At 33.3% G+C, this 25308-nt stretch overlaps 1 protein-coding gene across 3 annotated transcripts in view; it reads left to right on the forward strand.

Annotated features, from left to right (window-relative positions):
* LOC101703600 (N-deacetylase and N-sulfotransferase 4) overlaps positions 1–25308 on the forward strand; it is a 289039-nt gene that overhangs the window by 133850 nt on the left and 129881 nt on the right. For all 3 annotated transcript variants that reach the window (XM_087199297.1, XM_087199298.1, XM_087199299.1), the window contains one exon: positions 5240–5394. In XM_087199297.1, coding sequence (XP_087055423.1) covers positions 5240–5394 — 155 coding nt within the window. The remainder of the gene's footprint in view (positions 1–5239; positions 5395–25308) is intronic.

The raw sequence follows: 25308 nt of genomic DNA on the forward strand, positions 1-25308 counted from the left end.
AGAACCAGCCTATGCAGTTGTTTGGTTATACTGCACTTCAGAGAATAAGCAGTATATATAAACTTGCAAATCCTGTAAGTTTAATTTCCTTCAGACTAACATATAACTTTTATTTAACTGTTATGCTATTTTATCTGCAGAACATTGAAAAGCATATATAACAATTTTCAACAATTTTCAAGAGTGCAATTATATTATGTTGAGTGGATATTAACACACTTGGGCAAATCAAGCTTTTGTGCAGGGATGAATTACACAACAGTGACACTCACTATCAGAAAAGCATGCAGCAACCCTGTCAAGTCAAACTTCTATATGAAGATTTAATATTGTAGAAAAAAAGATTGCAAATCAAGGAAGTGCTCTCCTTGTGTGTGCTTGGCTGTGATATGTAACCCTGAGGAGATGGCCTTATTACAATGACTGCCTCAGTTCTCTCCCAGGATGATCTGATTTCCCAATGTACAAGGATTCTGATTGATGAGCTTCATTGTTCTGAAGACATTTAATCACACATGTCCAGTGTAATAATGATTGATTCCGCATATCTTAGCCTGCTTCAGTTATTTGTATTTATCATGTATTCTTCCCTGTTCAGCTTCTCTGTCCTTCACATGCTAAAAGCAATCTTACCCCAAAGGGGCATATTACTAAGCCTTCCCTAAAAATCATTCATTCATGGGTACTAAATTGAAAGAAGGATGCAATGCTGATTAAAAGGGGAAAAAAATAAAAGCAAGGAGTTTAAAGTGAAAGATTTTAGTTTGGAAATATTTACAACATGTTTGAAATTGCACAATAAAAGCCCTTTTAGAAAATAGTGAAATTACAACATTAAGCTGCTTTCTAGGCAAGGGGAGGCTACATGCTTTATTTGTCATGGGACACAATTTCTGATGATAATCATTGGTCTTCTAGTAATTCAAAAGAAACTGAACATGATCCCACCAATAATTAATGTATGAATATGTTTGCAAATTGGCTTTACAATAATCTTTTCCAGGGGAGTAAATTTTACAAAAAATAGCAGTTTATATGAAATCATAAACTTAGAAACATGAAAAATATAACATATGTTCTCCTTTACTTTTTGTTTATTTTGGCTTCTCTATATAAAACATGGATTAAAAGACTGGATATTGGAAACAGGAAGCTTGTGCTAAAATCTAGACTTTGTATCAAATTAACTAATTAATTTATTTATAAAAAGGGCTAAGAATGTAGCTCAGTCATAGAGTTCTTGTTTAATCTGCTTGAGAACCTAGTTTTGATCCTCAGTACCACAAAAAAATAAAGACTCTTGACATTTTATTAACTATGTGAACACAACCTACTAACCTGTTTGTACTTCAGTCTCCACATCTACAAGATAGGGATAATACAGTAATAATATTTCTCTCACTTGGAACAGTGCCAAATATTGGTAAGTGCTTTATTTATTGTTAATAAGAAAAGCATTTATACATCTATGAATAAAATTTTATCAAAAATGTCAGCAGTAGTTTATATGACTCTATTTTCTAATTTTGAAACTATAAATCTTTGAATGAATGTTCATCATATAAATTCTATTGTTTAGTGTTACAGTTAAAATGAATTTTAGACTCATTTGTATGGGATCATACCAAATTCAGTATGCAAAGAACATTAAGAAATATTACCATTTAGGAATTTCAATATTTCACATATAATGAGCAAATATAAGGTACATATTTGTATAAGAGAATCCAGGCACTGGAATTTTATATAACTTAGTTTAATGTTATAACTGTACAATTAAGACTATTAACCTATAGTTCAGATCTTGCTAAATTTTTTCTTATTTTGTGATGGGGATGTAGGTCACAGGTAAAGCATATGCTTAATATGAACTGGGCTCTGGATCAAATATACACATACAAACACACTCTTATTTTGGCAGACTTAAAGAAATTTCAGAAACAGTATTATCTCCCAACTCAGATCCTCCAGAAATTAAAACAAAGGAAGTAACTCCTCATATATTTTACTTCAAATCAAGGCATGTTCTATAACTGTAGATAAGGTTAGAAAGAAAAGGCTTAAAAACAGACAAACAAACAAACAAAAACAAAACAAGAAAAGCTACTGCCAACGGAAGAGTGCTCAGCACAGAAGAGGCCTCAAGCACAGACATCACAGCATCCTTACATCGTAGGAAGTAGCAGTGTTTATTTTTGACACTACACTTAAAGCAATTTTACCTTCCAAATTCAAACTAGAGTAAATAAAATTCAGAAAACAACACCAAAGAATGAAAGAAAAGGCTCAGTTTGAGAACAGAACTTCAATATGTTGACTTGTGTTAATATGATCATCTATGAACTACAAGTTACATTTTTACACATAAAAGCAAGTCCCGGACTTAGAGTTCCGTTCTAGGTGAATGTCGTAAGTTGGGTTCATTCCTAAGTCAGACAAAGTGAGTCTTACACACCTTTGACACAAATATACAATGCAAACCATAAAAAAACCAAACACATATACAAATTCTATAAATAAACTGTTTTTACTTTTAAGCACAGTAAAACACATAGCAGCACAACTGTGACAACACCTGACAGACACATAAGCTACTTCTGCGATTTGTTTACATCTACAAATGTTCCTAATTTGAGGTCTATTTGTATCTGTGAAACTTCACAACTCGAATGTTCATTAAGTCAGGGGCTTAGTGTAATTTAAACTTACATTAAATATAGTTAAATATGTAATTAGAGTTGGTCAAAACTACAACAGTTTCATTTGAAAACTATTAAAATTCTTCAGAATTCCCTTGGCATGACTTGGTATCACATTTTTCATTAAGTTATTTCCAGTGTCAAGGCTCTGCCTCATGTGGCTTTGAACTATATGACCAGCATAAAATAGGAGAAAGGCTGACAGAAATTAACCCATGACATTAGAAAGTGGTAATAGAAAACAGGCTGTAAATGTCACTCTCAGCTGTGTGGAGAGTGTTTGCAAACTAATATAATGTCTGATATAAAAATTACTCAGATTTTATGATCAATCATGCATCTGTTTATATCAGTAGTTGGAAAAATTTTCTTTAAATTGAGTAATTGACCTTCTCTCTGGTCAAGTGTATATTATGTGCTTCTTGCCACTTGCAATAATGAGAGTGGTGTTAAAAGAGAATGGCAACATTTCTCAAACATTCTATATTCAAAGAACAGCACACTAATTCCAGGGGTTGTGGTAGAGAATGAACTACCAATTCCTTCATCATATGTGACATAAAGTAACTCTAATCTATAACTTGGTTGGCTAAATTATGGCCATGAGAGACTTCTGCAGCATAAAGTCTTTATTTGAGGAAATAAAAAACTCTTCTACATTTGAATTTCAATATTTGATATTCATAACATTCACAAAAGTCAAAGAATTATGAATCCATAATACTAATGCTTTAAGATAACTTTAACAAAAATTAAGAATGCTGTCTCTTCATATTCATAAAACTGTACTACTTTCAAAACTTCTATTTCTTTCTCTGTGTGGTAGTATTCACTGGTGCCAAAACCTTACTTAAATCTGGTAGTACATATAACTTTTGGGAGTGTGAATTAAGAACTCTGTCCCTGGAACAATGAATATATGTAAAGGACACACATGCTGGCACCTGCTTCAGGAGCTTTAGTAAGCTGCTAAAGTCCGTTGACTATGTAAACATAAGATGGATAAAATTATTCATTTATTCACTGCTCTGGGGAAGTAGCATGTTTTTGTGAAAGTTAATAAGATCCAGTGCCTGACTTCAAAAAAATTATAATCTATAATTTAAAGATATTTAGAATGTGTAAAAATATAAATTAAAAACTCAGCAAGCATAAACCAGTTGAATTTACTTTTAAGATCATAATATTTATAAATCCTTTGATCTGCAAGCCACAAAATAGTAATAAGTGCTTTGATAAATTTATCTCATTGCCTTTTTTTTACTAAGATCTTATGTATTTATACCTCCATTCTTAGCTGGGACCCTAAGATGCAAAGAAGTTAATTTCTCAAGATCACATTAATTAAGTGACATAAGTAGAGACTCCATTCCAAGTATTGACATCAAATATATGTGTTACCTATTTTGTGATACTACTTCCATGTACAACAAAGTCCTTTTTATGGAAGATGTAAATTAAACAGTCTAAAAATCATTAAAATATCTTTACTATTTATTTCCTTAATTTTAGTAAAAAATATAAAATTAAGCACCTACTCGTAAAACAGTTATGAAAAAATAAACCAAATAAATATGCTTCACACTATGACCCAACTTGTCATTTTACTTTAATTATCTAGTTTCATTTTTGGAGACCAAATGGGAATTGATTATTATGATTGATTAAAAATATTTTAAGATTGAACTGAATATTATAAAACTGTACAAAAACTGTAAGATTTTATACAATGAAAATATTTTTGGATAGCTGCAATATAATGAATTCTCTTAGAAATAAGTTGTTGGGTTTTTTCTTTATTTTTTAACTTGTGGCAAAACAATGGTTTTGTGTTGGGTGCCATTAATGATTTTTCCAATACATGAGAAAAAATACTAGTTTTAAATTGTCAAGTCAGATTTCTATTATAAACAACTAAAAGATTCGTTGTTAAATTTTTCTGAAATAGTTATACTAAAATGGGACATTTTATATGTATTATGTTAAATACAAGGAAGCAAAATTATTAAAAAATAAATAGATATATTTTTTAAAGAAAGATACACAAAAGATTCCAATGGATACTTCTAGAGATGGTTTTATGAGTTGTTTTATTTTGGGTTTTTTTTGGTTTTATAAAATATTCTTTCTGCTTTGCACACTTCTTCAATAAACACACTTTTTTGTAATCATAAACATCAAAAAATTTATCAGTTAAATTATACGCTCAATTTTAGATTCACGTAAGAAATTTTTAAGAGAAAAATGACTTGCTATCACTGGTCAGATATGTACAATAAGAGACAATTTAAACAATAAATCATTTAAAATTAGGTAAAATTTCTCTTAAATTCTAAATTAACTGTCTCCAGCCACGGACAGTGAAATCTACTACTCAGTGCCCAAATGCCTATACTCTCTGATAAAATTTAGACTGTGATCTTTTAAAATTAATAAACACACAACTGAGCCTGTGTATCAGTAACATGAAAAATTAAATCTGACGATAACTGTTGAAGTCATACATTTTCAAGAAAGCCATGTTTAACTATGTTTTACAGGAACTGAAGAGGAAGATGAAGGTGATGACCTTTTGCTTCGGTCTGTGGATGAGTTCTGGTGGTTTCCTCACATGTGGAGCCACATGCAGCCCCACCTGTTCCACAATGAGTCATCTTTGGTGGAGCAGATGATTCTCAACAAGGAATTTGCACTGGTGAGCATATTTTCATGGTATTTTGTAACTACAGTTGTGATCCATTAGTGGATGATAAAAATAAATTTATTGAGTTGGATATTATAGAAATAGAACAGAATAGAATATGAAAGTATGTCACATGTACTAAGATATATATGTGGAGAGAGGTAATGTAAGTCATTTTCAAAAATTTCCATTTCTTGTTTCATTAGAGGATTATTCTATCATCTATGCAAAGAAAAATAATAGTTTCTCCATTTTATTCCTACAAAATTAACCTCTCAAAAGTCATTTGTTGCAACAATGAGTAGATGGATTAAATCATTAGAGCAATGACTTTAGAGAAATTTCCCTCAAATGTTAGTATCATTTCACCTAGAAGGTTTTTTTAACACTTATTACTGGGCTGCATTTCCAGAGTTTCTTGAAGTAGATTAAAAAGAAGTTTTAGAATTTGCCTCTTAAAAACTTTCTCTGACAATGCACGTTGGACTGCTCCCAGTTTTCTATGATCCCTGAGCTTAAAAAGTGTTTTTGTGTTTAGTTTGTTTGCTCATTTATTTTCTTTTTCTACATTTTAAAATGACTGCAAAACAATCAAAGGAAAAGTAATAGTTTGTGACATAAAAACTATATGAATTTCAAGTTTCAAAGTCCATAGTAAAGTTTTACTGGGACATCGCCACACTCTCTTTGTCCTGTCTGTAGGTACTTTCCCACAGCAACAGCAGAATGAGTATTGAAAAACAGACCCTGTGGCCCAAAACACCTACAATATTCTATCTGGCTCTTTACTGAAAATTTGCCCATCCCTCCTGTAGACATTAATGAAGCCATGTATCCCTTTAAAAAAATTGCAATGAAAAGCAGAAATCTTGTCCAAAGAAACCACTCAGATGTACATCTTTACATAGTAGGAAAGCAAGGGGTAGTGAGTCTCCTGAAAACCCTGGACCCCAGTTAGGAATTCCTGTCATACACACAATCCATTCATACTGTGCCATTGCTGGTATCTCCATTTTTTTTTAAATGCCATATTTGCAAGCACGGCACTAAGGCCAAAAGAATACTCGATGCTTTATAAAGTCGTGCCCAGCTATTGTGTTATTGGCTCACCCTTCTTTCCATCTCTAAATTTCCAGGACAGAGTCATATCTCCATATAGAATCCTTAATAGTAAATATATGATCAAATTAAAAGAAGTTGAGATCTTTTGTCCAGGCATCAGAATACCTTGTTTGAATCCTGACCTCCCATCAATGACTGCTTGATCTTGAACAAATTTCTTAGATTCCTTGTATCTGAATTTGCTCTATGAAAAAAAATAAGGATAGCAGAAACAACTTCTCTGCAGAATTTCTTTGAGGATACCTGTAATGTGATCAGAAAAGCACTTGGTACACAGTAAGCATTCGGTTAATTTTAGACAACTGTGTCCTTCTTAAATACAGACACGTGTTCGGTTATGTCTTGCTTTACATAGACAAATGTATATTTTTAAAATATGAATTTACGAGAAGTTGATCTTCATTTAACCTCTATGGAACATCTAATAAGTTCTGCAGTGCTTTATAGCATTATAAAATGAAGTAACTCTTCTCTTTTCAACACTGAACTTACTTTCAGCATGCTAAATTTTTTCTGAGTGGCAATCTTGAAAACAAAACTTGTTTATCACTTGGTTTAAGCCTCCCTCACTACACTAACACTCTGAAAAGTTGCTTTCCAGGCTTGTAGATTATATTTCATAATGGCTGATTTCACCTGTTTGTGTAATTTCTTTTTTCAAAACCATGCTGAGAGCTCTGGGAAAGATTCACATGTAATTGCTTTGTAATGAAATGTTGAAAGCTATTTAGAGTCCATTCAGAGCAATTACATGTGTTTAGTCAGCGTGGCTAGAAGCTAGACTTTAGCCTGCAAATATATTTTGTAAAAAAAGATCTTATTATATGTTGCATAGTCAAAATATTACAACTAAAATGAAGTCTGTTAAACACACATACTGAAATGACATTGTCCTTTTCTTTTTAGAGTTAAGCTCAGGATTTCTCCAGCAGTGACATTCAGAACCCCACCTTTACTGACAACATAACATGACAATATGTGTCCTGACCAGAGAGCCAAGAAATACATTTCTTCCTTATTAAATTATTATCTCTTCACCTACAGGTGACACTTTAAAGCCATCAGCAGTATAAGATAGGGTAGTGGAAGGCACTACATGAGATACTGGCAGGCTAAATATTAGTCCCGAAAGCTAATAATGTATTCTAATCAAGTTGGTCACTTACTTAATGTCTTCATGCCTCACTTTCCTCCTCTAAAATAAGAATGACTCCTTTTTCCATTCTCATTCTCTACTCTACAAAGTTTTAGATAATTAATTTACACCAACTCATCTGCCAACCAAAAGCAGTGGGCCACATAATGCCACTGATCAATTCAAGCTTTACTATTCTCTGATCATTCAGAACATAAGTCCACAAATTTGGAGTGAACATCTTGAAATACTTATCTTGTTGCAGCTGAAGGAATTATGGGAAGTGATTTTTAATCTAAATGAGAATTTATATGGATAAAATCAAAAGTATTTAAATCCCTGATTTTTGTTTTGTGTGGTTTTAGTTGTATCCTGTCCTTCCTATTTTGTGGTATGACCTTGAGAAACAGAGGGATTATCAGGTTCAAAAGCACAATTATTCTCATAAGAAATCAAAAAATGGTTCAAGTGACAGAGTAATAAGCTTGATATTAGTATTTTTAAATAGTTCAAAAACCCGAATTGGCGTCCTCTTATTTATGGAATTTCTCTGAATTCTTTCTGTATGGAGTTCATCTGCTGAGGTAAAATTTTTCAAAATCATAAAAGTAGCAGATTATAAGACTGTTTCTTCACCTGCTCATCATTTGGGAAGAGGCTGTATTAACGTAAAGCATGGTCATTGCTTAATCTGTGCACACACATATATGCAGTGTGAATATGTATGGGGGTATGTACATGCCTGTGCATAATCCAGATGTTTACATATATACATATGCTTAATTCGTGACCACAAATATAAGTAATGGGAGTCTGAATATGCTCATGTGTGCTTAACCCATGACTATCCATGCTGTATATATGTGTGTGTTTGTATAGAAGGCATTAATCTAATGATAAGTAGAGTCAGTCCAGGTTTGGCAGCAACAGTACACCTTACTATGGTAGGAGAGTGCAGAAAAATATGTTTTAGTTCTTTTACATTTAATATGTCATAGATCATTACCATTATTAAATTGCTTGGAGCATATCAATAAATATAAACAAAGTTTCAAAGATGACAGCAGACAAAAAGATGAAGAAAACTGAAACATCATCCAACATCAAAGCAGTTAATGAAAAAGTGATCAAATGATTCCAGATTTAGCCTGTATCTCTATTTCAATCACACAAAAAATAAGGTCTGTAGCATGAACCTGAATATAAATATAGTTTTTATCCTACAATAGATTTATGAAAACAGTAAAAAAAAATTTTTGTTCAAATTAAATTTTACATGTATACCCATTAAAGATTCCAAACCAGTTAGCCTTTTCAGTCCATTAATATTTGCAGAACATAAAACATCCTGAAGGGTTGAGGACTTGTTCTTTTGTACCAGGGATTGAACTTAGGACCTTACACTTGCAAGGCAAGTGCCAGAGCCACTGAGCTAAATCCCAGGCCTGGTTGAGGCCATTTTGTTTTCAGTGCTGAATTTTTCAATAGTGATATAAATTTTCTTCATAGTTCATCAAATAGTAATATATCCTCTTGACTATTAAGAAGATGCAATAAAGGGACAAATTTCTCACTTCAAATTAAAAAGTTATACCTATTTGTGAAATCTATGTGACTTTTCATAATCAGATACAATATTCATGAAGTATGTTGACATTTAAATTGTTCTTATAAAAGCACAAACATGTTGAAGCACAACTACAGGAAATTCTAAAATGTCATAATGGAGTGCGCACTCAATCAGCTATGTCGATGTCATACTAAAGAGAAATAGAAGGAGCATGACAGTGGAATTAATGACACAATGAGATGAACCTGAGAGACTCGCATACCACTGTCTGCAATGCCTCCCTGCTGACTGGATTATGCAGGAAGCAGTATTGTGCTGTAAAACAAGCACAAACTATGAAAAGATTGATGATTAAAACAAATAGAGTATAAAGCTAATGAATTTAGAAGAGCTAATAATATTTACACTAAAATTAAACTATGAACAGAATTACTGTGATTCATTTAACAGTTCACAATGCATCGAATAATGTATTTTGAACAATAAATAACCTAGCCTTTACACTCAAAGAGTAGATTCACACCTACATGCATTATTAGTCATGTTAAATAACGATAAAACCAGAAGCATCAAGGCAAAGAGAGAGGGAAATTGTGCAATGTATGACAGTGTAGATGAACCTTAAAAACACTACTATGCTGTTAAATAAACCAGCCAGAGAAAGACAAATGCTGCATGATTTCACTTACATGTGGTGTTTTTAATATTCAAGTTCAAAGAACCAGAGAGTGGAATGGTGATTGGCAGGGGCTGGAAGGAGGGCAAAATGAGGAGTTATTAATCATGCCACATAAAGTTTCAGTGTAGCAAGATGAATATATTCTAGAGATCTGCTAAACAACATTGTACCTGTAGTCAACTATAGCATATTATGCTCTCAAAAATTTGTCAAGAAGGTAAATATCATGTTAAATGTTCTTACTACAAGAAAATAATAAACATTTTGGCAATGGTATGAGATCTTAAGAAATCTTGTGGACTATATATTCAGAAATACAAATATCTATGTAAATGAATTCAAAAATTGAATACATTAATTATATTTTATTACTTTATAGGAAATTACCCAAGCCTTGAATATGTAAAATTCACATTAATTATGTACAGTTTGTGTAGCTCAGGAAGTTGGGCAGGACTACAACTGGATCCTACAGTTCAGGATCTCTTAAAGGACTTCAATTAATGTGTCAGGTGAAGTGTAGTCATTTCCAGGCTCACCTGGAGGGTGGATCTGCTGCCAGGCTCACCTGGGTATTAGCAATACTATTCTTCACAAGCTGTGGGACTGACTGAGCATCTCATTTTCCACCAGCTGTTGTCTGGATCTCTGGAATGGTCAATTGGACAATCCAGAGGGCAGATCCCCACATGACAGTTGGTGTCATCAGGGATAAAACTGAAAAAGAGAGAGATAGAGACAGCAATAGTATCAGAGAGAAAGAGAGACAGAGAGACAGAGGAGAAACAAAGACAGAGAAAGAGAGAGAGACCGGGGGGGGAGAAAAGAGAAAGTGAGACAGAGAGAGACAGAGAGAGACAGAGACAGAGACTGAGAGAGTGGGGATAGAGACAGAAAGACAGGAGAGACAGAGAGAAGCAGAGACAGAGAGAGTAGTTCATAACCTAGTATCGAATATCAAAAATGATATTCCATCACTTTTGTCGTACACTATTCATGAGAAGCAAATCACTAGGTCTAGTCCATAATCAAAAGAAGGGAAGTTAAACAAGAAAGTAAATACAAGAAGGTAGAAATCATTGGAAGTCATTATACGTAACTGCCTATCACTTGTAAATAAACAAAAATGAGAAATCTATAGAATCCTGTACAACACATTCATTCTTTTATTAATCTCAAAAATATTTGAATATAAATTAAAATCTAATCTTTGTCCTCCATCTTAAAGCAATTACATCTTTTCAGGCCAAAAATATTCCATTCATCTAATGCTACTCGTCAAATCATTTGCCTTGGAAATATTTGGAAGAAATGAATTCTCGTCACCTACACCACTATCTACTTATCCAAGTGACCATTATACAACCTTTTAGAAGCTTTATTGATACTGATGCTAGCATAGTATACTATGTACCCTTGTAGATTCTAAAATTCAATAGGTTTTATTGTACTTACAGATTTACAAACTTCATCACAATTTTAGAACATTTCCTTAATCTCCAAAAGAAACTCTATACTCATTTGCAGTCACTCCCCAATTCCCCAGTCCTGGAAAGTCACTATTATACTTTTGTTGCTATAAATTTGCTTATTCTAGACATTTCACATAAATGGCATCATCTAATATACGATCATTTGAGACTGGGTTTTTCTTTTTACTTAGCATGTTGTTTTTGAAGTTCATACATGTTATAGAATTTATTAGTACCTCACTCTTTTTTATTGCCAAATAATATTCTTGTATGGCTGTATCATATTTTATTCATCCATTCATCAATTAATGGACACTGGTTGGTTTCCATCTTTGGCCATTGTTTACATTGCTGGTATAAAGATTTATGTACAAATTTTTGTGTGGGTACATCTTTCCATTTCTCTCTAGTATCTACTCAGGAGAGGAGGTGCTAGTTCATGCAGTAAGTCTGCTTAATATTTTGAAGAGCTGTCACCCTGGTTCCATAGTGTGTGCACCTTTTTCAGTTGCACCAGCAATGCAGGCAAGTTCTGATTGCTGCACACTTTCACCAACTCCTCTTATTATTACCACCCTAAAAATGAGTGAGACTCTACTATTAAGCCATCCTAGGGGGTATAAATTTGTTCCTTATTTTCAAGATTATTTTAACTACTCTGACTGATTTAAATTTTAAGATTAGTTTGTAAATTTCTGCCCAATAGCCAGTGGAATTTTGACAGTGATAGCATCTCTAGATCAGTTTAGGAAATATCACCTTGTTGATAATATTAAGGTTTCTGTTCCATGAACCTGTCTTTCCATTAATTTTGGATTTCATTATTTTAAAAAATTAAAATATTTTATAGTTTATAATTTTCAAAATTTGTTTTACATTTTTATTAAATATATTCTTATATATTACAGCTTTGATGCTGTCATGAGTAGAATTCTTTTTTTTAATTCAATGTTGGGGATTGAACCCAAGGTCTCTCACATGCTAAGCACACACTCTTCATTCATCTACACCTTCGATCTCTAGAATTGTTTCTGACTTTTATTTTCCCATTGGTCTCTTTTGTGTTAAGAACTATAATTGACATGTAGATAGATGATAGATAAATAGATAGATAGATGATTGATAGATGGATAGATAGAAGATCTTAGAACCTTAAAATTTGCTAGACTCCTTATTTTTAGAGATTTTAGTATTCCTTGTTATTGTTTATGTACAAGAATATATCATTTGCATGTAGAGAAGGTTTCACTTCCGCTTTTCCAATCTGGATAATTTCAGTTCCTTTTGTTTCACAATTGTCCTGGCTGGAAAGAACCTTCAGCACAAAAGAATGACAATGGCAAATGCAAATATTTCTGTCTTCTTCCTATTGTAGGAGGACATATTCAGTCTTTTACCATTAAATATAATGTCAAATGTGAGATGTTAATATATACTCATTACCAAGTTGTTGGGGTTTCTGCCTGTTCTTACTCAGTTATATTTACCATGAAAGAGCATTGGCTTTGCTACAAGCTTTTTTATTTGTTTCATTAATCATGAATTTTTCCTCTTTTTCCTTGATATAGTGTGTTCCATTAATTGATTTTCAGATGTTAAATCAACTTTGCATTCCTGGAATAAACTCACTTGGTTATGATGTATTTTTTTATACTTTCCGGAATATGAGTATTTTGCATCTACAGTAATGTGCAACATTTTGACCACTGACAGTGTGCGTATATGAGGAGAGTGTCATCAAGTGTGTTCCAGCCATCTTAGCTTGTATAATGCACACTATGATGTTTACAAAACAATAGAATCCCCTAACAACACACTACTCACACATGTACCCATCATTAAGCAATCCATGATACTCAAATATACTGATATATAGTTTTATTTTTTGATAATATATTTGTCTAATTTTGTTGTCAGAATAATACTGGCTTCAGAATTAGTTAATAGTACTGTCTCTTCTTCCATTTGGGGTTAATAATACGTGAATGATTGGTATTAATTCATCATTATATGCACAGGGGAGCTCACCAATGAAGCCTCCCTGGTCCTATATTTGACAGAAATTTTTAAATTACTAAATTAATCAGTTTGTTGTAAATCTGTTCAGATTTTTTAATTTCTACTTAAATAGTTTCTGGTAGTTAGTGTGTTTCTATGAATAATCCTTTTCATCTGTCTAAATTTTTATCATAAAGCATTTAAAATATCCTTTTATGGCACCTTCAATTTTATAAGGTTTATAATGTTGTCTCCATTTTCACTGATAATTTTATCATTTTGAGCATCCTCTTATTTTTCCTCTCCTTCAGTCTATCCAGAGGTTGGTCAATTTTGATTATCTCTTCAAAAACCAAAATTTTTATTGCACTGACTTTTCTCTATTGCTTTCTGTTCTCTCTGATATTAATTTTCTGTTTGAACATTTATTAATTCTTTATTCTTGATTGTGTTATATTTAATTCTTTCCTTTTTTTCCACTTCTCAAGAAAGACATTTCAGTGATAGATTTGAAAAATTTCTTCATGTAGATGGGATTAGAGATGTGTGCCACTCTACTTCAAATTTATACTCGCATAATCTAGAAAGATATGGAAACATTACTTTTGCATTAACGATCTCTCTCTTTTTCTGCTATTATTGGTATGCATGTAATATTTACATGTTACAATCCAGTGGTTTATTGTTATAATTAATACGTCATATAATTTTGCATTTTAAAACCCAAATTTGAAAAAACAGAATAAATGTATAAAGTTTAAATGTTAACCTTACATCCCACTTCCCTACTCTCCATTGTTTGTATAATTTGAGTTACCATTTGTTAGTTTTTTCCTGGCTTTGATATAGCTTTTCTGCCTCTTTTATGTAGCTATGGAATACATTACATTCTGTACAGTATAGGCCTAATTATACATATATAAAAATGGTTTTATACAAATACTTTTAAAATCAGCTGTATTCTATAATTACATAATTATCTTTACCATCATTCTTTGTTTCTTCATGTAAATTCACATTTCTCTGTAGGGTATTTGCTTTTAGCTTAAAGAACTTCCTTTATTATTCCTTATAAAACATGACAATGAATTCTCCAATTTGGTATATTTTGAACTGTTTATTTTACCTTCAATTTTAAAAGATAGGTTTTTAGAAGATGATTATTGATTATTCTTTTCTGTTTGCTTGTTGAAGCAGGGTCTTGCTATCTTAGTCAAAGTTGACTTTGAATTTATGATCTTCCTTCTTCAGCCTTTCAAACTCTGAAATTACAGACCTGTGCCACCACATCCAATGTTATTACTATATTCTCTAAGTCACCTTGAATATAATTTCTCCCTTCTTCCTGGCCTCCATACTTTCTGAAGAGAATTTAATTTTTGATCTTGTGTTTCTCTTCACTGTGATTAGTTGGTTTTTTTCCAACTATTTCCTAGGGTTTTTTAAAATTATCTTTGGCTTTCAACATTTTTACTATGATATGTCTGGTTTTTTTGTGTTTATTTAATTGAAAGTTTACTGAGCTCTTTTAATTTGTAGATTAATGATTTTTATCAAATTTAGGAAGTTTTCAGTCATTATTTCTTCAAATATCATTGGATATATTTCTCTCTTTCTAATGTTCATATTCCACATTACTTAACAGTGTCTTCAAATTTTTAGTTTCTTGTCTTTTTTTATGATCTAATTCTTTTTTTCTCTGTTCTGCAGATTTCACAATCTCTATTAATGTATCTTCAAGTTTATCAAATATTCCTTTGCCACTCAAATCTCCTTTACAGCCTTCTAGTAATTTTCTTTCCATCTAAATTGTTGTGCTTTTCAACTCCAAAATTCCTACTTAGTTCTTTGTATACTTTCTATCTTTTATTGATATTCCTCGTTTGACAAAATATTTGTATAATACTTTGTCTTTAGGCATGATTTACATTATTAGTTATTACATTATTAGTTCTTCTAGTGCAATTAAAATCTTTGCTAAGTTGGACGCTTGCTCTCTTTGAAGGCAGTTCCTATTGCTTGCCTCATGTTCTATTGATCACACTGTCCTGTTTCTTTTTATGTCTTGTGATTTTTTTTGAAACTGAACATTTTAGATAATATTTATAGCACTCTTGATACTGATTCCCTCTTTTTATCTGCAGAGTAGATTGTGTTTTGTCATTTACTTCTCTGTTTAATTATATGCCTCTACAATACAAGTGAGGACTTTTTCCCTTCAGTGTGCATCTTAACAATGCTCCTCAGAAGGAGGACAATCACTTGGCAAAGACTGCAGTGGTGGCAGGGTTCATTGGGTGTCTTTCTAATACCCTCCCTGCCTCTGGCATAAAGTTAACCAGATTTGAGCCTCCACTAATTACTGGTTACTTGGTCTATTGTTTAGACAGTGCCTTTGGGTACAGATTGCTCCCCATTGTCTTCTAGTAAAAAGTGATCTTTGCAGAAATACTCTTCGTGGTCAGCTTGTCAGAGTCTCATCTCAGGAATGCTCCTCCTCACTACCCTCTTGTCTGTTTAGTCTACAATTAGCTTGTTGTTAATTGTAATTAGGTAACAGTAGCCACCTCCTTAATTGCTGTCCATCACAATCTCCATTGTCTTTGAGAGTGTTCCTAGGCTTGAACTTCACACTCTCTCCAAAAACTGCCAGTTTCCCAGTGAAGAATTTGGAGCGCTCTCTTTTTATGACCTGCTTCTGCACTTGGACAAAGTCTCGGCTCCAGAGATAACAGTGTTGGCTGCAATGGCCTGCTTCAGTCAAAGTAAACCTACATAAATGGAATGGGTCCTGGAATAGGACAATAGTTTCTGATCTTCTCAACTTGTCTTTCAGTGTGGACTCATTACTCTAGAATTGATATGAGGGAAGGGCATTTGAAAGCCTTGGTATATTTGGCCTGCTGCTCCTGAATTACAGATCTTGCCATATGAGAGGGGACTGTAAGGAAGAAAGTTCTGGATTTCCTACTGCTCTTGATTAGAAAGAGCTTTTACACATAAATCTAGGGGCATGAGAGCTAGGGGCAAGCTGCCACTCCAAGCAGAAACTGTAGCCATAGACTGGAGCTAGGGAGACAGGGACCCCTGGAGTCTTGGCTGCCTGCTTGGGCTAAGGACTCTGTCACTCTAAACTGGGAATAGTAGGGAAGGGAGAAAGTCATGGTTCAACCCCTACTTTTTCAAATCAATTTTGGTAGATTTTCATTTTGAATTCCTTTCATCTTCTAAATGTCCCGTCTTTTGAAAGAGATTTTAGTAGTTGCTTAAAAATAATTTGCATGAGTTACAGTTGGTTCACAGGGAGGTCTACAGAACTCCACACACTACCATTCTAGAAGACTACATTCTATCATCGTGTGTGTGTGTGTGTGTGTGTGTGTGTGTGTGTGTGTGGTACTGGGGATTAAACTCAGTTTTTGCACTTTTTTAATTTTTATTTTGAGACAGGTTTTCACTGAGTCATTAAGTTGCTCAGGCTGCACTTGAACTTGCAATCAAGTCCCAGAGTGCCAGAATTACAGGCATGCTTCACTGTGCCCAGCTTCTACCATCTTTATTTTGGCCAATTTATGACAATAGTTTCTTCAAGGATTTCTGTTTCCATTCTTGGTCTTGAGTCCATTCCCAACATAGAAACTATGGTGATCATGTTAACATGTAATACAGATCTTGAGATATTTTGTCTAAAGACCTCAATGCTACTTGAAAATAGGCCACAAGACCCTGGCACCTGTCACCTTGATTCAGAGATTGTAAGTGCCCATCTAATATTTTTAATGACTGGTTCTTGAAACTCTTCATGGTGTCTTCTTCATGTTGCTAGTCCTTGATGGCTACCATCAATCTTCATTGTTGGTGTAATTGTGGTGTTCTCTTTTCCCTAATTTACTGATTCTGGCTTTGACCTCATGGTTCCCCTACTCTACCTATAAATTATTTCTGATCTACCTTCATTGAGATTCTGTGGTTCTGGAATTTGGTAAAGAATTTCCTTCCTTCCCATTTTCCACATCATGCTTGCACTTTAAAGAAAATATTAGGAAAGTCAGGATTGAATTATATCTTTTAAACACAACATTTTGTTATTAATTCCAAAGTTAAACTTTCCAGTACTAAAAAAGGGGTGAAAAAATACAGATTTCATTGTTGTTACAAAACACCCCAAAAAACAACCTAAAGGCAGAAAGATTGATTTTGGCTCATGGTTTCAGAGCATTCCATTCATGATCACCTGCTCTGTTGCCTCCATGCCTGTTGGATGGAAGAAATATGGTGAAGGGGCAGAAAGTAGAGAGAGGAGGCAGCAAAGGGACAAGTCAGACCCATCCAGGTTATGCCCTCGTGACTTTTAGACTTCAACTAGCCCCACAGCTAAACAGCCCATCAAGCTAATAACTCATCAATGATTTAGTCTATTAATGTTATTTACAGACTCATGATCTAATCACCTTCCAAAAGTTCCACTTCTGAATACATGAACCTTTTGAGAAACATTTTTGATCCACCTATAACATAGCTCAATCTGTAATCCATGATTTTAATTTCCTGTGCTAAGTTTGTTAGCCTCCTTTTACATTTAAGCCCTGCAATAGAAATTAGGTAAAATTTTTGATCATTTTCTCAGATGCACTAGAATTCCTAGACTGGATATTCAAATAAAACCAACAGTGGTTTCGAAAATATTTTGTTCATTAAATTTGTTTATTTTTGCAATAGTATTTCAAGTCATAGAACAGAGTAAGCAAAGAAGTATTTTTAAGTTTAAAAAAGGGAAAAATAATACAATCAAATATTAATGGCATTTCCCTAGAAGACAGAGCAGTGAAAATTGATTAAATGTTTAGAAAATGAAATATGTGCATGATCTTGAATATAGTTGATTCTATTTATTGGAAACCTATGATGAGTTAAATGACCTTAGGAAGAAAGAAAATAATAAAATCAGTGGGAAGATTATAGAACATCAGCCAGTAACTTGGAAGCTTATTTATATGAGCAATTAAATGATTTTGTTACTGCATCTAGAACACTTATTTACAGATGGCATTTTATAACAGTCTAAAATATTTTATATATCCATGTGATCAGTGGAGATAGCTATTCATCATTATGCCTATTAATTAGTTTTGGTCTTTATGTTAAATATGCATAAATTACTCATATCATATATTATACAAAACTGTTTTTCATACATAGAATTTACCTATCAACTATTCCAATTTTATTATCACAATAATAAAATATTGCTATCACAATATTTTATTTTTTAATATTAATATACTTTTGTTTCATTCAACATTGTAGGATTATATGCATGCAAATTCAGCCTTATATTTATGCTATATCAACATGGAATACTGTACTGTGTTATGTATTTTATCATATATTGTGAGTTATACATTAGTCAATGGAAAGTTTCATCATTTGAGTGATTTATTGTTTTAACCTTCTGAGCAGACAGCATCCCAAAATACACGACTTACTGCTTTTAAATTAATAAATGGTTTTTAAGCACCACATGAGAGTTTTGACAAACACTAAAGGTTTTCATCAGTGAAGAACTTACAGGCATTTCTTTATTGAAAAAAAACATGTGGTATTGCATAACTCTTAAGATATCGATATAAAGCCCTAAAGTGTATACATGGCATAGTGTTTATATACTGTATTAGTTACTTTTCTCTCATTGTTGAGACAAAATACCCAACACCCAAATTTAGAGGGGAAGGGATTTATTTGGCTTACAATTCATAGAGGTTTTAGTCCATAATCACCTGGCTCTGAGGCTGCGATGGCAAACAAGCATCACAGAGGAGAAACAACACGGTGCACAGAAGGCAGCAAAGGTATCAAGAGAGTTACCAGCATCTTTCTGTCCCTTTTATTTATTGGGACTAGGGCGGTGCCAAACTAATTGCTCACATGTAGTGGCTTAATAACCCCACCATCACACATTCCAGATTAAACTACCTCTGAACAAGAAATTCCCACCTAATTGGCATGAGGCTTTGGGGGGGACCTAAACACAAACCATAACATATATTGAACAGGGCCGAGGATTTAGCTCAGTGGTTTCACTGCCTGTTGTGCAAGCACAAGGACTTGAGTTTGATCCCCAGTATCAAAAAAAAGAGCCACAACATATATTGAACAATAAGAGAAAACATTTGGACTTCTCCTTTCATCTACTCATTGACAATACATAAGCTTTTTTAAAAATCCTTTTTACAAGTAGGATAATATTGTATAATAATGTTCTTGGGAAGCTTATTCAAGAAATTTCCAAGGTTCTCATGAAATTTACAACATGAAGGATAGCATGAACTTTTTGCCTACAAATTAGAACTGGTTTTTCATTAGCTATTAATATTCATGCTTCTTAGCAATAGATTTAGAGAAAAATGCCTTTTCTTGTCATGTTTATATTATGGTAAGTCCTTGACTTGTTGATCTGGAATTGTCAGATAGATGAAAGAATTTTCCTTCGAGAGAAAATCTCTACAATACATATTTATCCCTTTGATTTTCCTAGCAAAGGACAACAGGAAACCCACACCCATTCCACAAATTCCTCTTTGAACTGAAGCATCTTTTTTCCTCTCAAGCAGCACTTTATTTTTGAACAGGCTTAACCTCAAAGGAATAAATGACATATATAAAATGTACTTAAATATTGGAAAGCAGCAATTGAAGAAAATGAACAATTACTAGCACCCTAGATCCATTAATATAAATCTGTCAAGGCTTCCATTTGTCTTTTTCAGATATTTCATTGCCATTATTTTTGGTAAGTGAAAAACTCTGAAAATCATTTCTTTGGTTCTCTCTAAAGTCATATTTTAAAGATTCACTAGAGAGGTTTCAATTCTTTTCAAGTGCTGATACATGAAATGATTGCAACAGCAGTTCCCACCCCTTGACATAAGCTGAAAACTGGTTGAAGTAATTGGTGATATCTAATTTATTTGCTCTGAAGAAAAGTAGTATTTCCTTCACCTGTTAAATTTTGTTTAAATCATACAGAACAACAGAACATGAACAAATACTAAAGAAAAAGCTATGTTCTTTGTATTTCTTCAAGAAGCATATGATCATTCCTTTTGTAGTAAGAGATTAAGATGTTGGGCAGGGGATTTAGCTCAGTGGTGCCATCACCTGCCTCGCAAGCACAAGGTCCCAAGTTTGATCCCTGTGTACCATTAAAAAAAAAAGATGTATAAGAGAACTAAGTGACAGTTTCAGGGTTATGTAATATTCAACTTGGAAACAGAAACAAAACATTCTAATTGACTTTTTATTCCTCCAACTACCCACAAGTCAATATTGAAGGTGGTCACAAATTTTTACTAATGAAAGACTAATATCATACCTAACATTCCAACAAAAAGAAACACAGGTGATAAAAGTTGTATTTGTAAACAAATAAATGAAAGAGAACTGGTTAATGTGCTTGCAACCACTTGAAACTTTGAAATTATTGCTTTCTATTGAAGATTAAATATGTTATACATATCCAGTGTGAAAAGTTACTCCCTCCTCTCACAATTTCTTCATCTCTTCTATTTTGTTAGCTTCTCTCTTTTCTTCCCTTTCTTCCTTTTTTCAAAAGACAATTAATGAATAGGTATTCCCTGATAAATATTTTTCTTGACCTCAGGGATGCAAAAATGAGTAAGATGGTATGTACATTTAAGAATTTTTACTTATGTAGTAGATAAAGTAGGTGTGGTAAAAGGACATTTCAGGTTCTTGAATTAAATGTACATAACACAGTAGAGCCACAAAAAACACAGTGGCTAATCTTCAAAGGAAGAAAATTTAAAAGCAGGACATGCCTTTGGGATGATACATGTGAAAAATGACCATTTGCATAAGTCATAAGAGGAACACCCAAACAGATAGAACATAAGACAACACTCATAATAATGTGCTCCAAGTATCGATCAGTGAGCAACAAACTACTGCCTGAAGGATCTGGTGTGCAGTCTGTCTTATATGTTTGGTGTGCTAAGAATATATTTTACATTTTAATAGGTTGTAAAAAATCAAACAGGAAAAATATGTGACAGAGTCAGTAAGTTTCTGGCAAACATCTGCAAAACCTTGGCCCTCACTCATAATGATCCAAAAAATAATATCAAATTGAAATGATGAACAGTATTTTACTAATACCTAATTATTATATATTTCTTCCTTACTGAATATTAGTGACCTAATATCCCCTTAAATATATGAAATTTTCAGTATGTAAATTCATTTTCAATAATTCTTCTTGATTAATCTCTAAAAGGAGCTCATTCAGCATAAAATATGACATAGATTTAGACCTCATTTGTTGTTCTCCAATAATCCCCTAAAATAATTATCTTTGTATGTCATTTATATATAAGGTTAAGGTTAGAAAGTAGGTTGCTTAAAAACATTTGAGGATCTTCTTATTTCCTGTATTCTTGTTTCAGGGTTCCAATATCCTTAGGCCTTGTTCACCATGTCAAAATGCGTATGCAATGGCTATTTTTACACTTTCTTTACTAAATGAGGCCAAAATTTGCTTATGGAATCAGAGTGTTCAACTAATGCACACTGAATTTCTCAGCTTTTATTTCAGTTAGTGAGCATGTAACAGTTTTGGCCAATCAGATGTAGGCAGAAGTTGTGATGCGGTGTTTTCAGGAAAGATTCAGGAAGAAGGTTAGATAAAGGTGTTACTAGCCTCGCTGTGCTTTGCTCCTTTCTGATACCGAATATATGATCCTTGGGCTAGAGCTAAGATATCCGTCTTCAAACTATGAAGAGAAGGCCAAGATAATCAGAGAGCTAGTTTTTGAACCAAATTTAGCAACTACATCTCCAGATTTCCCATTGCTGGGGTGGGGGGGGCAGGAACAACAACCTTCTCTTTTTCTTCCAGTAGGTGTTGTTGTTTTTCTGGTACAGGGGTTAAATCCTATCCCTATCTAATAAAATACTCTAATATTTATAGTTTTTCACTTAAGTTATTTTGAGATTTGCCTCCATACAAATTGCCCCCACTTTCTAGGACTGGTAAACATTCCACAGGACTATGTAACAAAGAAGAATACCCTGAAACATAATGGCCCAATATTCTTTAAGAAGTGTTGATAGAGACATTCTATGCCTAATTATCAATCAATTATTAGATGGTAATTTGGTGATCCTGCCTACATCTGAATGGCCTTTCCTTTTCTCTTTGTCTCATCTTTTCAAGTTTGAAAAATTCCTTTAGCTTGATAGCATCTTTTATACTTTATCTATTGTAGCTAACCATTCTGTTCATCCCCTGATTACCTATTACTGACACTTCAGTACCCTGTGGTCATTTCTGCACTAACTTGAGCAATATGAGAATATGAGAAATTGTTTCCATTTTGACAGGAAGGAGATTTAAAGCTTGCTCATAATAATAGGATTGGAGTGCTGATATGAACTAATTTTGGTGAGAACTATATCAATGCTTTATTCCCAAGATAATAATATTTCAACATGATGATAACAAATGGAAATGTAATAATTCATTGTGATTTTAGTTTGAAACATGTGAACATGTCTATAGAAAAATAATTTAATAATCTTTATAGCTTTTTATTCAATTGAAGATAATTATTGTTAATTCTTTTGAATATATAAGTACCAACTAATAATAGAAACTTACCTTGTGTAATGAAGTTTAACCTGCTTCACATAGTAAAAAATTTTCACAAAACTGCAAACAATCACAGATGTGAATTATTTTAACTTGAAGCAGACACAGGATATCATAGAAGGACAAAATGTAACAACATCTTGTATTTGGGGGTGGGGTGAGAAGTGACAACCAGAGAGATGGCTCATCTGAAGGCCAAATGTTTAAAACCTTTTCCCGTAAATGTGGTAAGCTGACATTCAGGGGGGGGAAATGCCTCCTAAAGGAAATCTCAGCTTGACTCAAAAATAATATTAGGAAGGTATCCCATTGCTAAGAAGAAGTAATAGCTTATGCAAATCTCCTCTTTCTGTAAGTGATGCTTTAAAATTAATAATTTAAACCCATGAGCTATATATCACTGGAGGTATCCAAAAAAGTTTGGAAATGTGTTCAAAGTCAGAAAATGAAGTGCATTGTAGCCAGCTTCAAATAGGACAGCTAATCCTCTTCAACATGTCTAATTTACAAAGAATTCCTAGAATCTGATACCACCATATCTCTGCTGCCCCTCACTTCCCATGGGCCCCTGCTCTCCTCCTTATCCAACTTGTTTCACCAGCAAATGGCCAGAAACTGCCTTGCGCACTCCCTGAACTTCCTTTTACCTCCCATTTCATCATACTCCCCTGGAAAGCCATTATCAGGGCTGAGTCCAAATCTTCACCTGATCTACCCCTGCATCCTGAACCTGAGCCTGCCTGGGACCCTACTTAATTGTTCTCACTTTAAAACTTGATCACAGACTTCAGGTGAACCCTCAGTGTTGCCAAGACATTACACTACCATACTTATTTTGTTGATAATCCTACTTTCGTAGGCCACTGCCTCAGACCTTCTCTCTCCCCTAACTACTACACAGATTGTCCCAGCCCTTCTCAGTGGGCAATTATGCTTTCCACTTGACTGAAAAAAAAAATCAATCATAAGAACATTAACATGTTCCTATTACTTCACCTGCCACTTTGACATGATAATAACAAAGTGGAACTGAAATAATAGTTATGATTTTATTTTGAGATGTAAAGATCTGTACAGAAGAGATAAAGTAATTGCAATATTAGCCAGAACTTAAATGATCAGAACCATTTAGTACATAATATTACATATAAAGGTATGATTGATTATCATAAACATTTGAGGACTGGCATCATATGAGAACACATCGGCTGGTGCTTTCTCGAAATTATGAACAAATTATGTAATGGAAATGACAAACTCTACACTTAGTCCAATGCCTTCTTAACCATTCAAGATCATCATTCCAGCAATTTGTCCCACTTCCAAATTATTTTTAACTCCCTACAAATATACTGTTAATTTTTCTATCTTTAAATAATCATCTATTTTGTGTCATTTTTTTCTTCTAGCTACATCATTTCTGGACTCTTTTTACACCAAAATTTCTTGAAACATTTATTATACTCATTATCTCCACTCAGCAGCTCTTATTGTCTCTCTTTTTTAAAATTTTAGTTTATTAGTACATGTGTGTACTACATAATGTTTACATTCCTTGTGTGGAGTTGGTACATGTACATAACACATCCCAATTCCTTTTTTATTTTCATCCCTTATTCTTGCCCTCCCTCCCCTATTTTTTTCATCTCTGGGTCCCCTTCCCCTTTGAGAATGACATATCTTCCCACTTCCTATTATTTGTCTTTTATGTTGCTCTTTTTTTTCACTCTGGGTTTCTCATATGTGAGAAACCATGTGATATTAAATCCACTCTGATGAGCTTGTCCCTGACCATGCTGTGATCCAGCTAGTCAGTCGATATCAAGTGTTAAACCCAATAGACAAGTCTAAGTCCTTATTTAACTTGACCTGGCAGTGGTACCTGACATATTGTCTTCAGCTTCCTTTCTGAAATAGTTTCTTTGATAGGTTCACATTTTGTTGCAGATTCCCAATATTTTTCCACATCACTTTCAATCTTCTTTCTCAGTATATTTTCTTGTTTTCTTCTCTTCTTCCTGGCCTCATACTAAAATCTACATGTTGCAAGCTTACTACATTTAGGTCTCCATCTGAGTTCTCTCTCTATGAAAACATTTAACTTAAATTGGACTTCTTATTTGACATATAGGATTAGATGTTTAATCTCAAATATAATGTGTACACTTATATTTCTCTCTAAAACCTGCCCTGGTTTTGACTTTCCCTACCTCACCGGATGGAATTCTTTCCTCCAGCTGTCTGCTTTCTTTCATGTACCATGTTCAATCTATATTTAAATTC

Source organism: Heterocephalus glaber, unplaced genomic scaffold, assembly GCF_053883595.1.
Source record: "Heterocephalus glaber isolate CG9 unplaced genomic scaffold, H.glaber_assembly_v1.0 deba00001690, whole genome shotgun sequence".
Lineage (NCBI taxonomy): Eukaryota > Metazoa > Chordata > Mammalia > Rodentia > Bathyergidae > Heterocephalus > Heterocephalus glaber.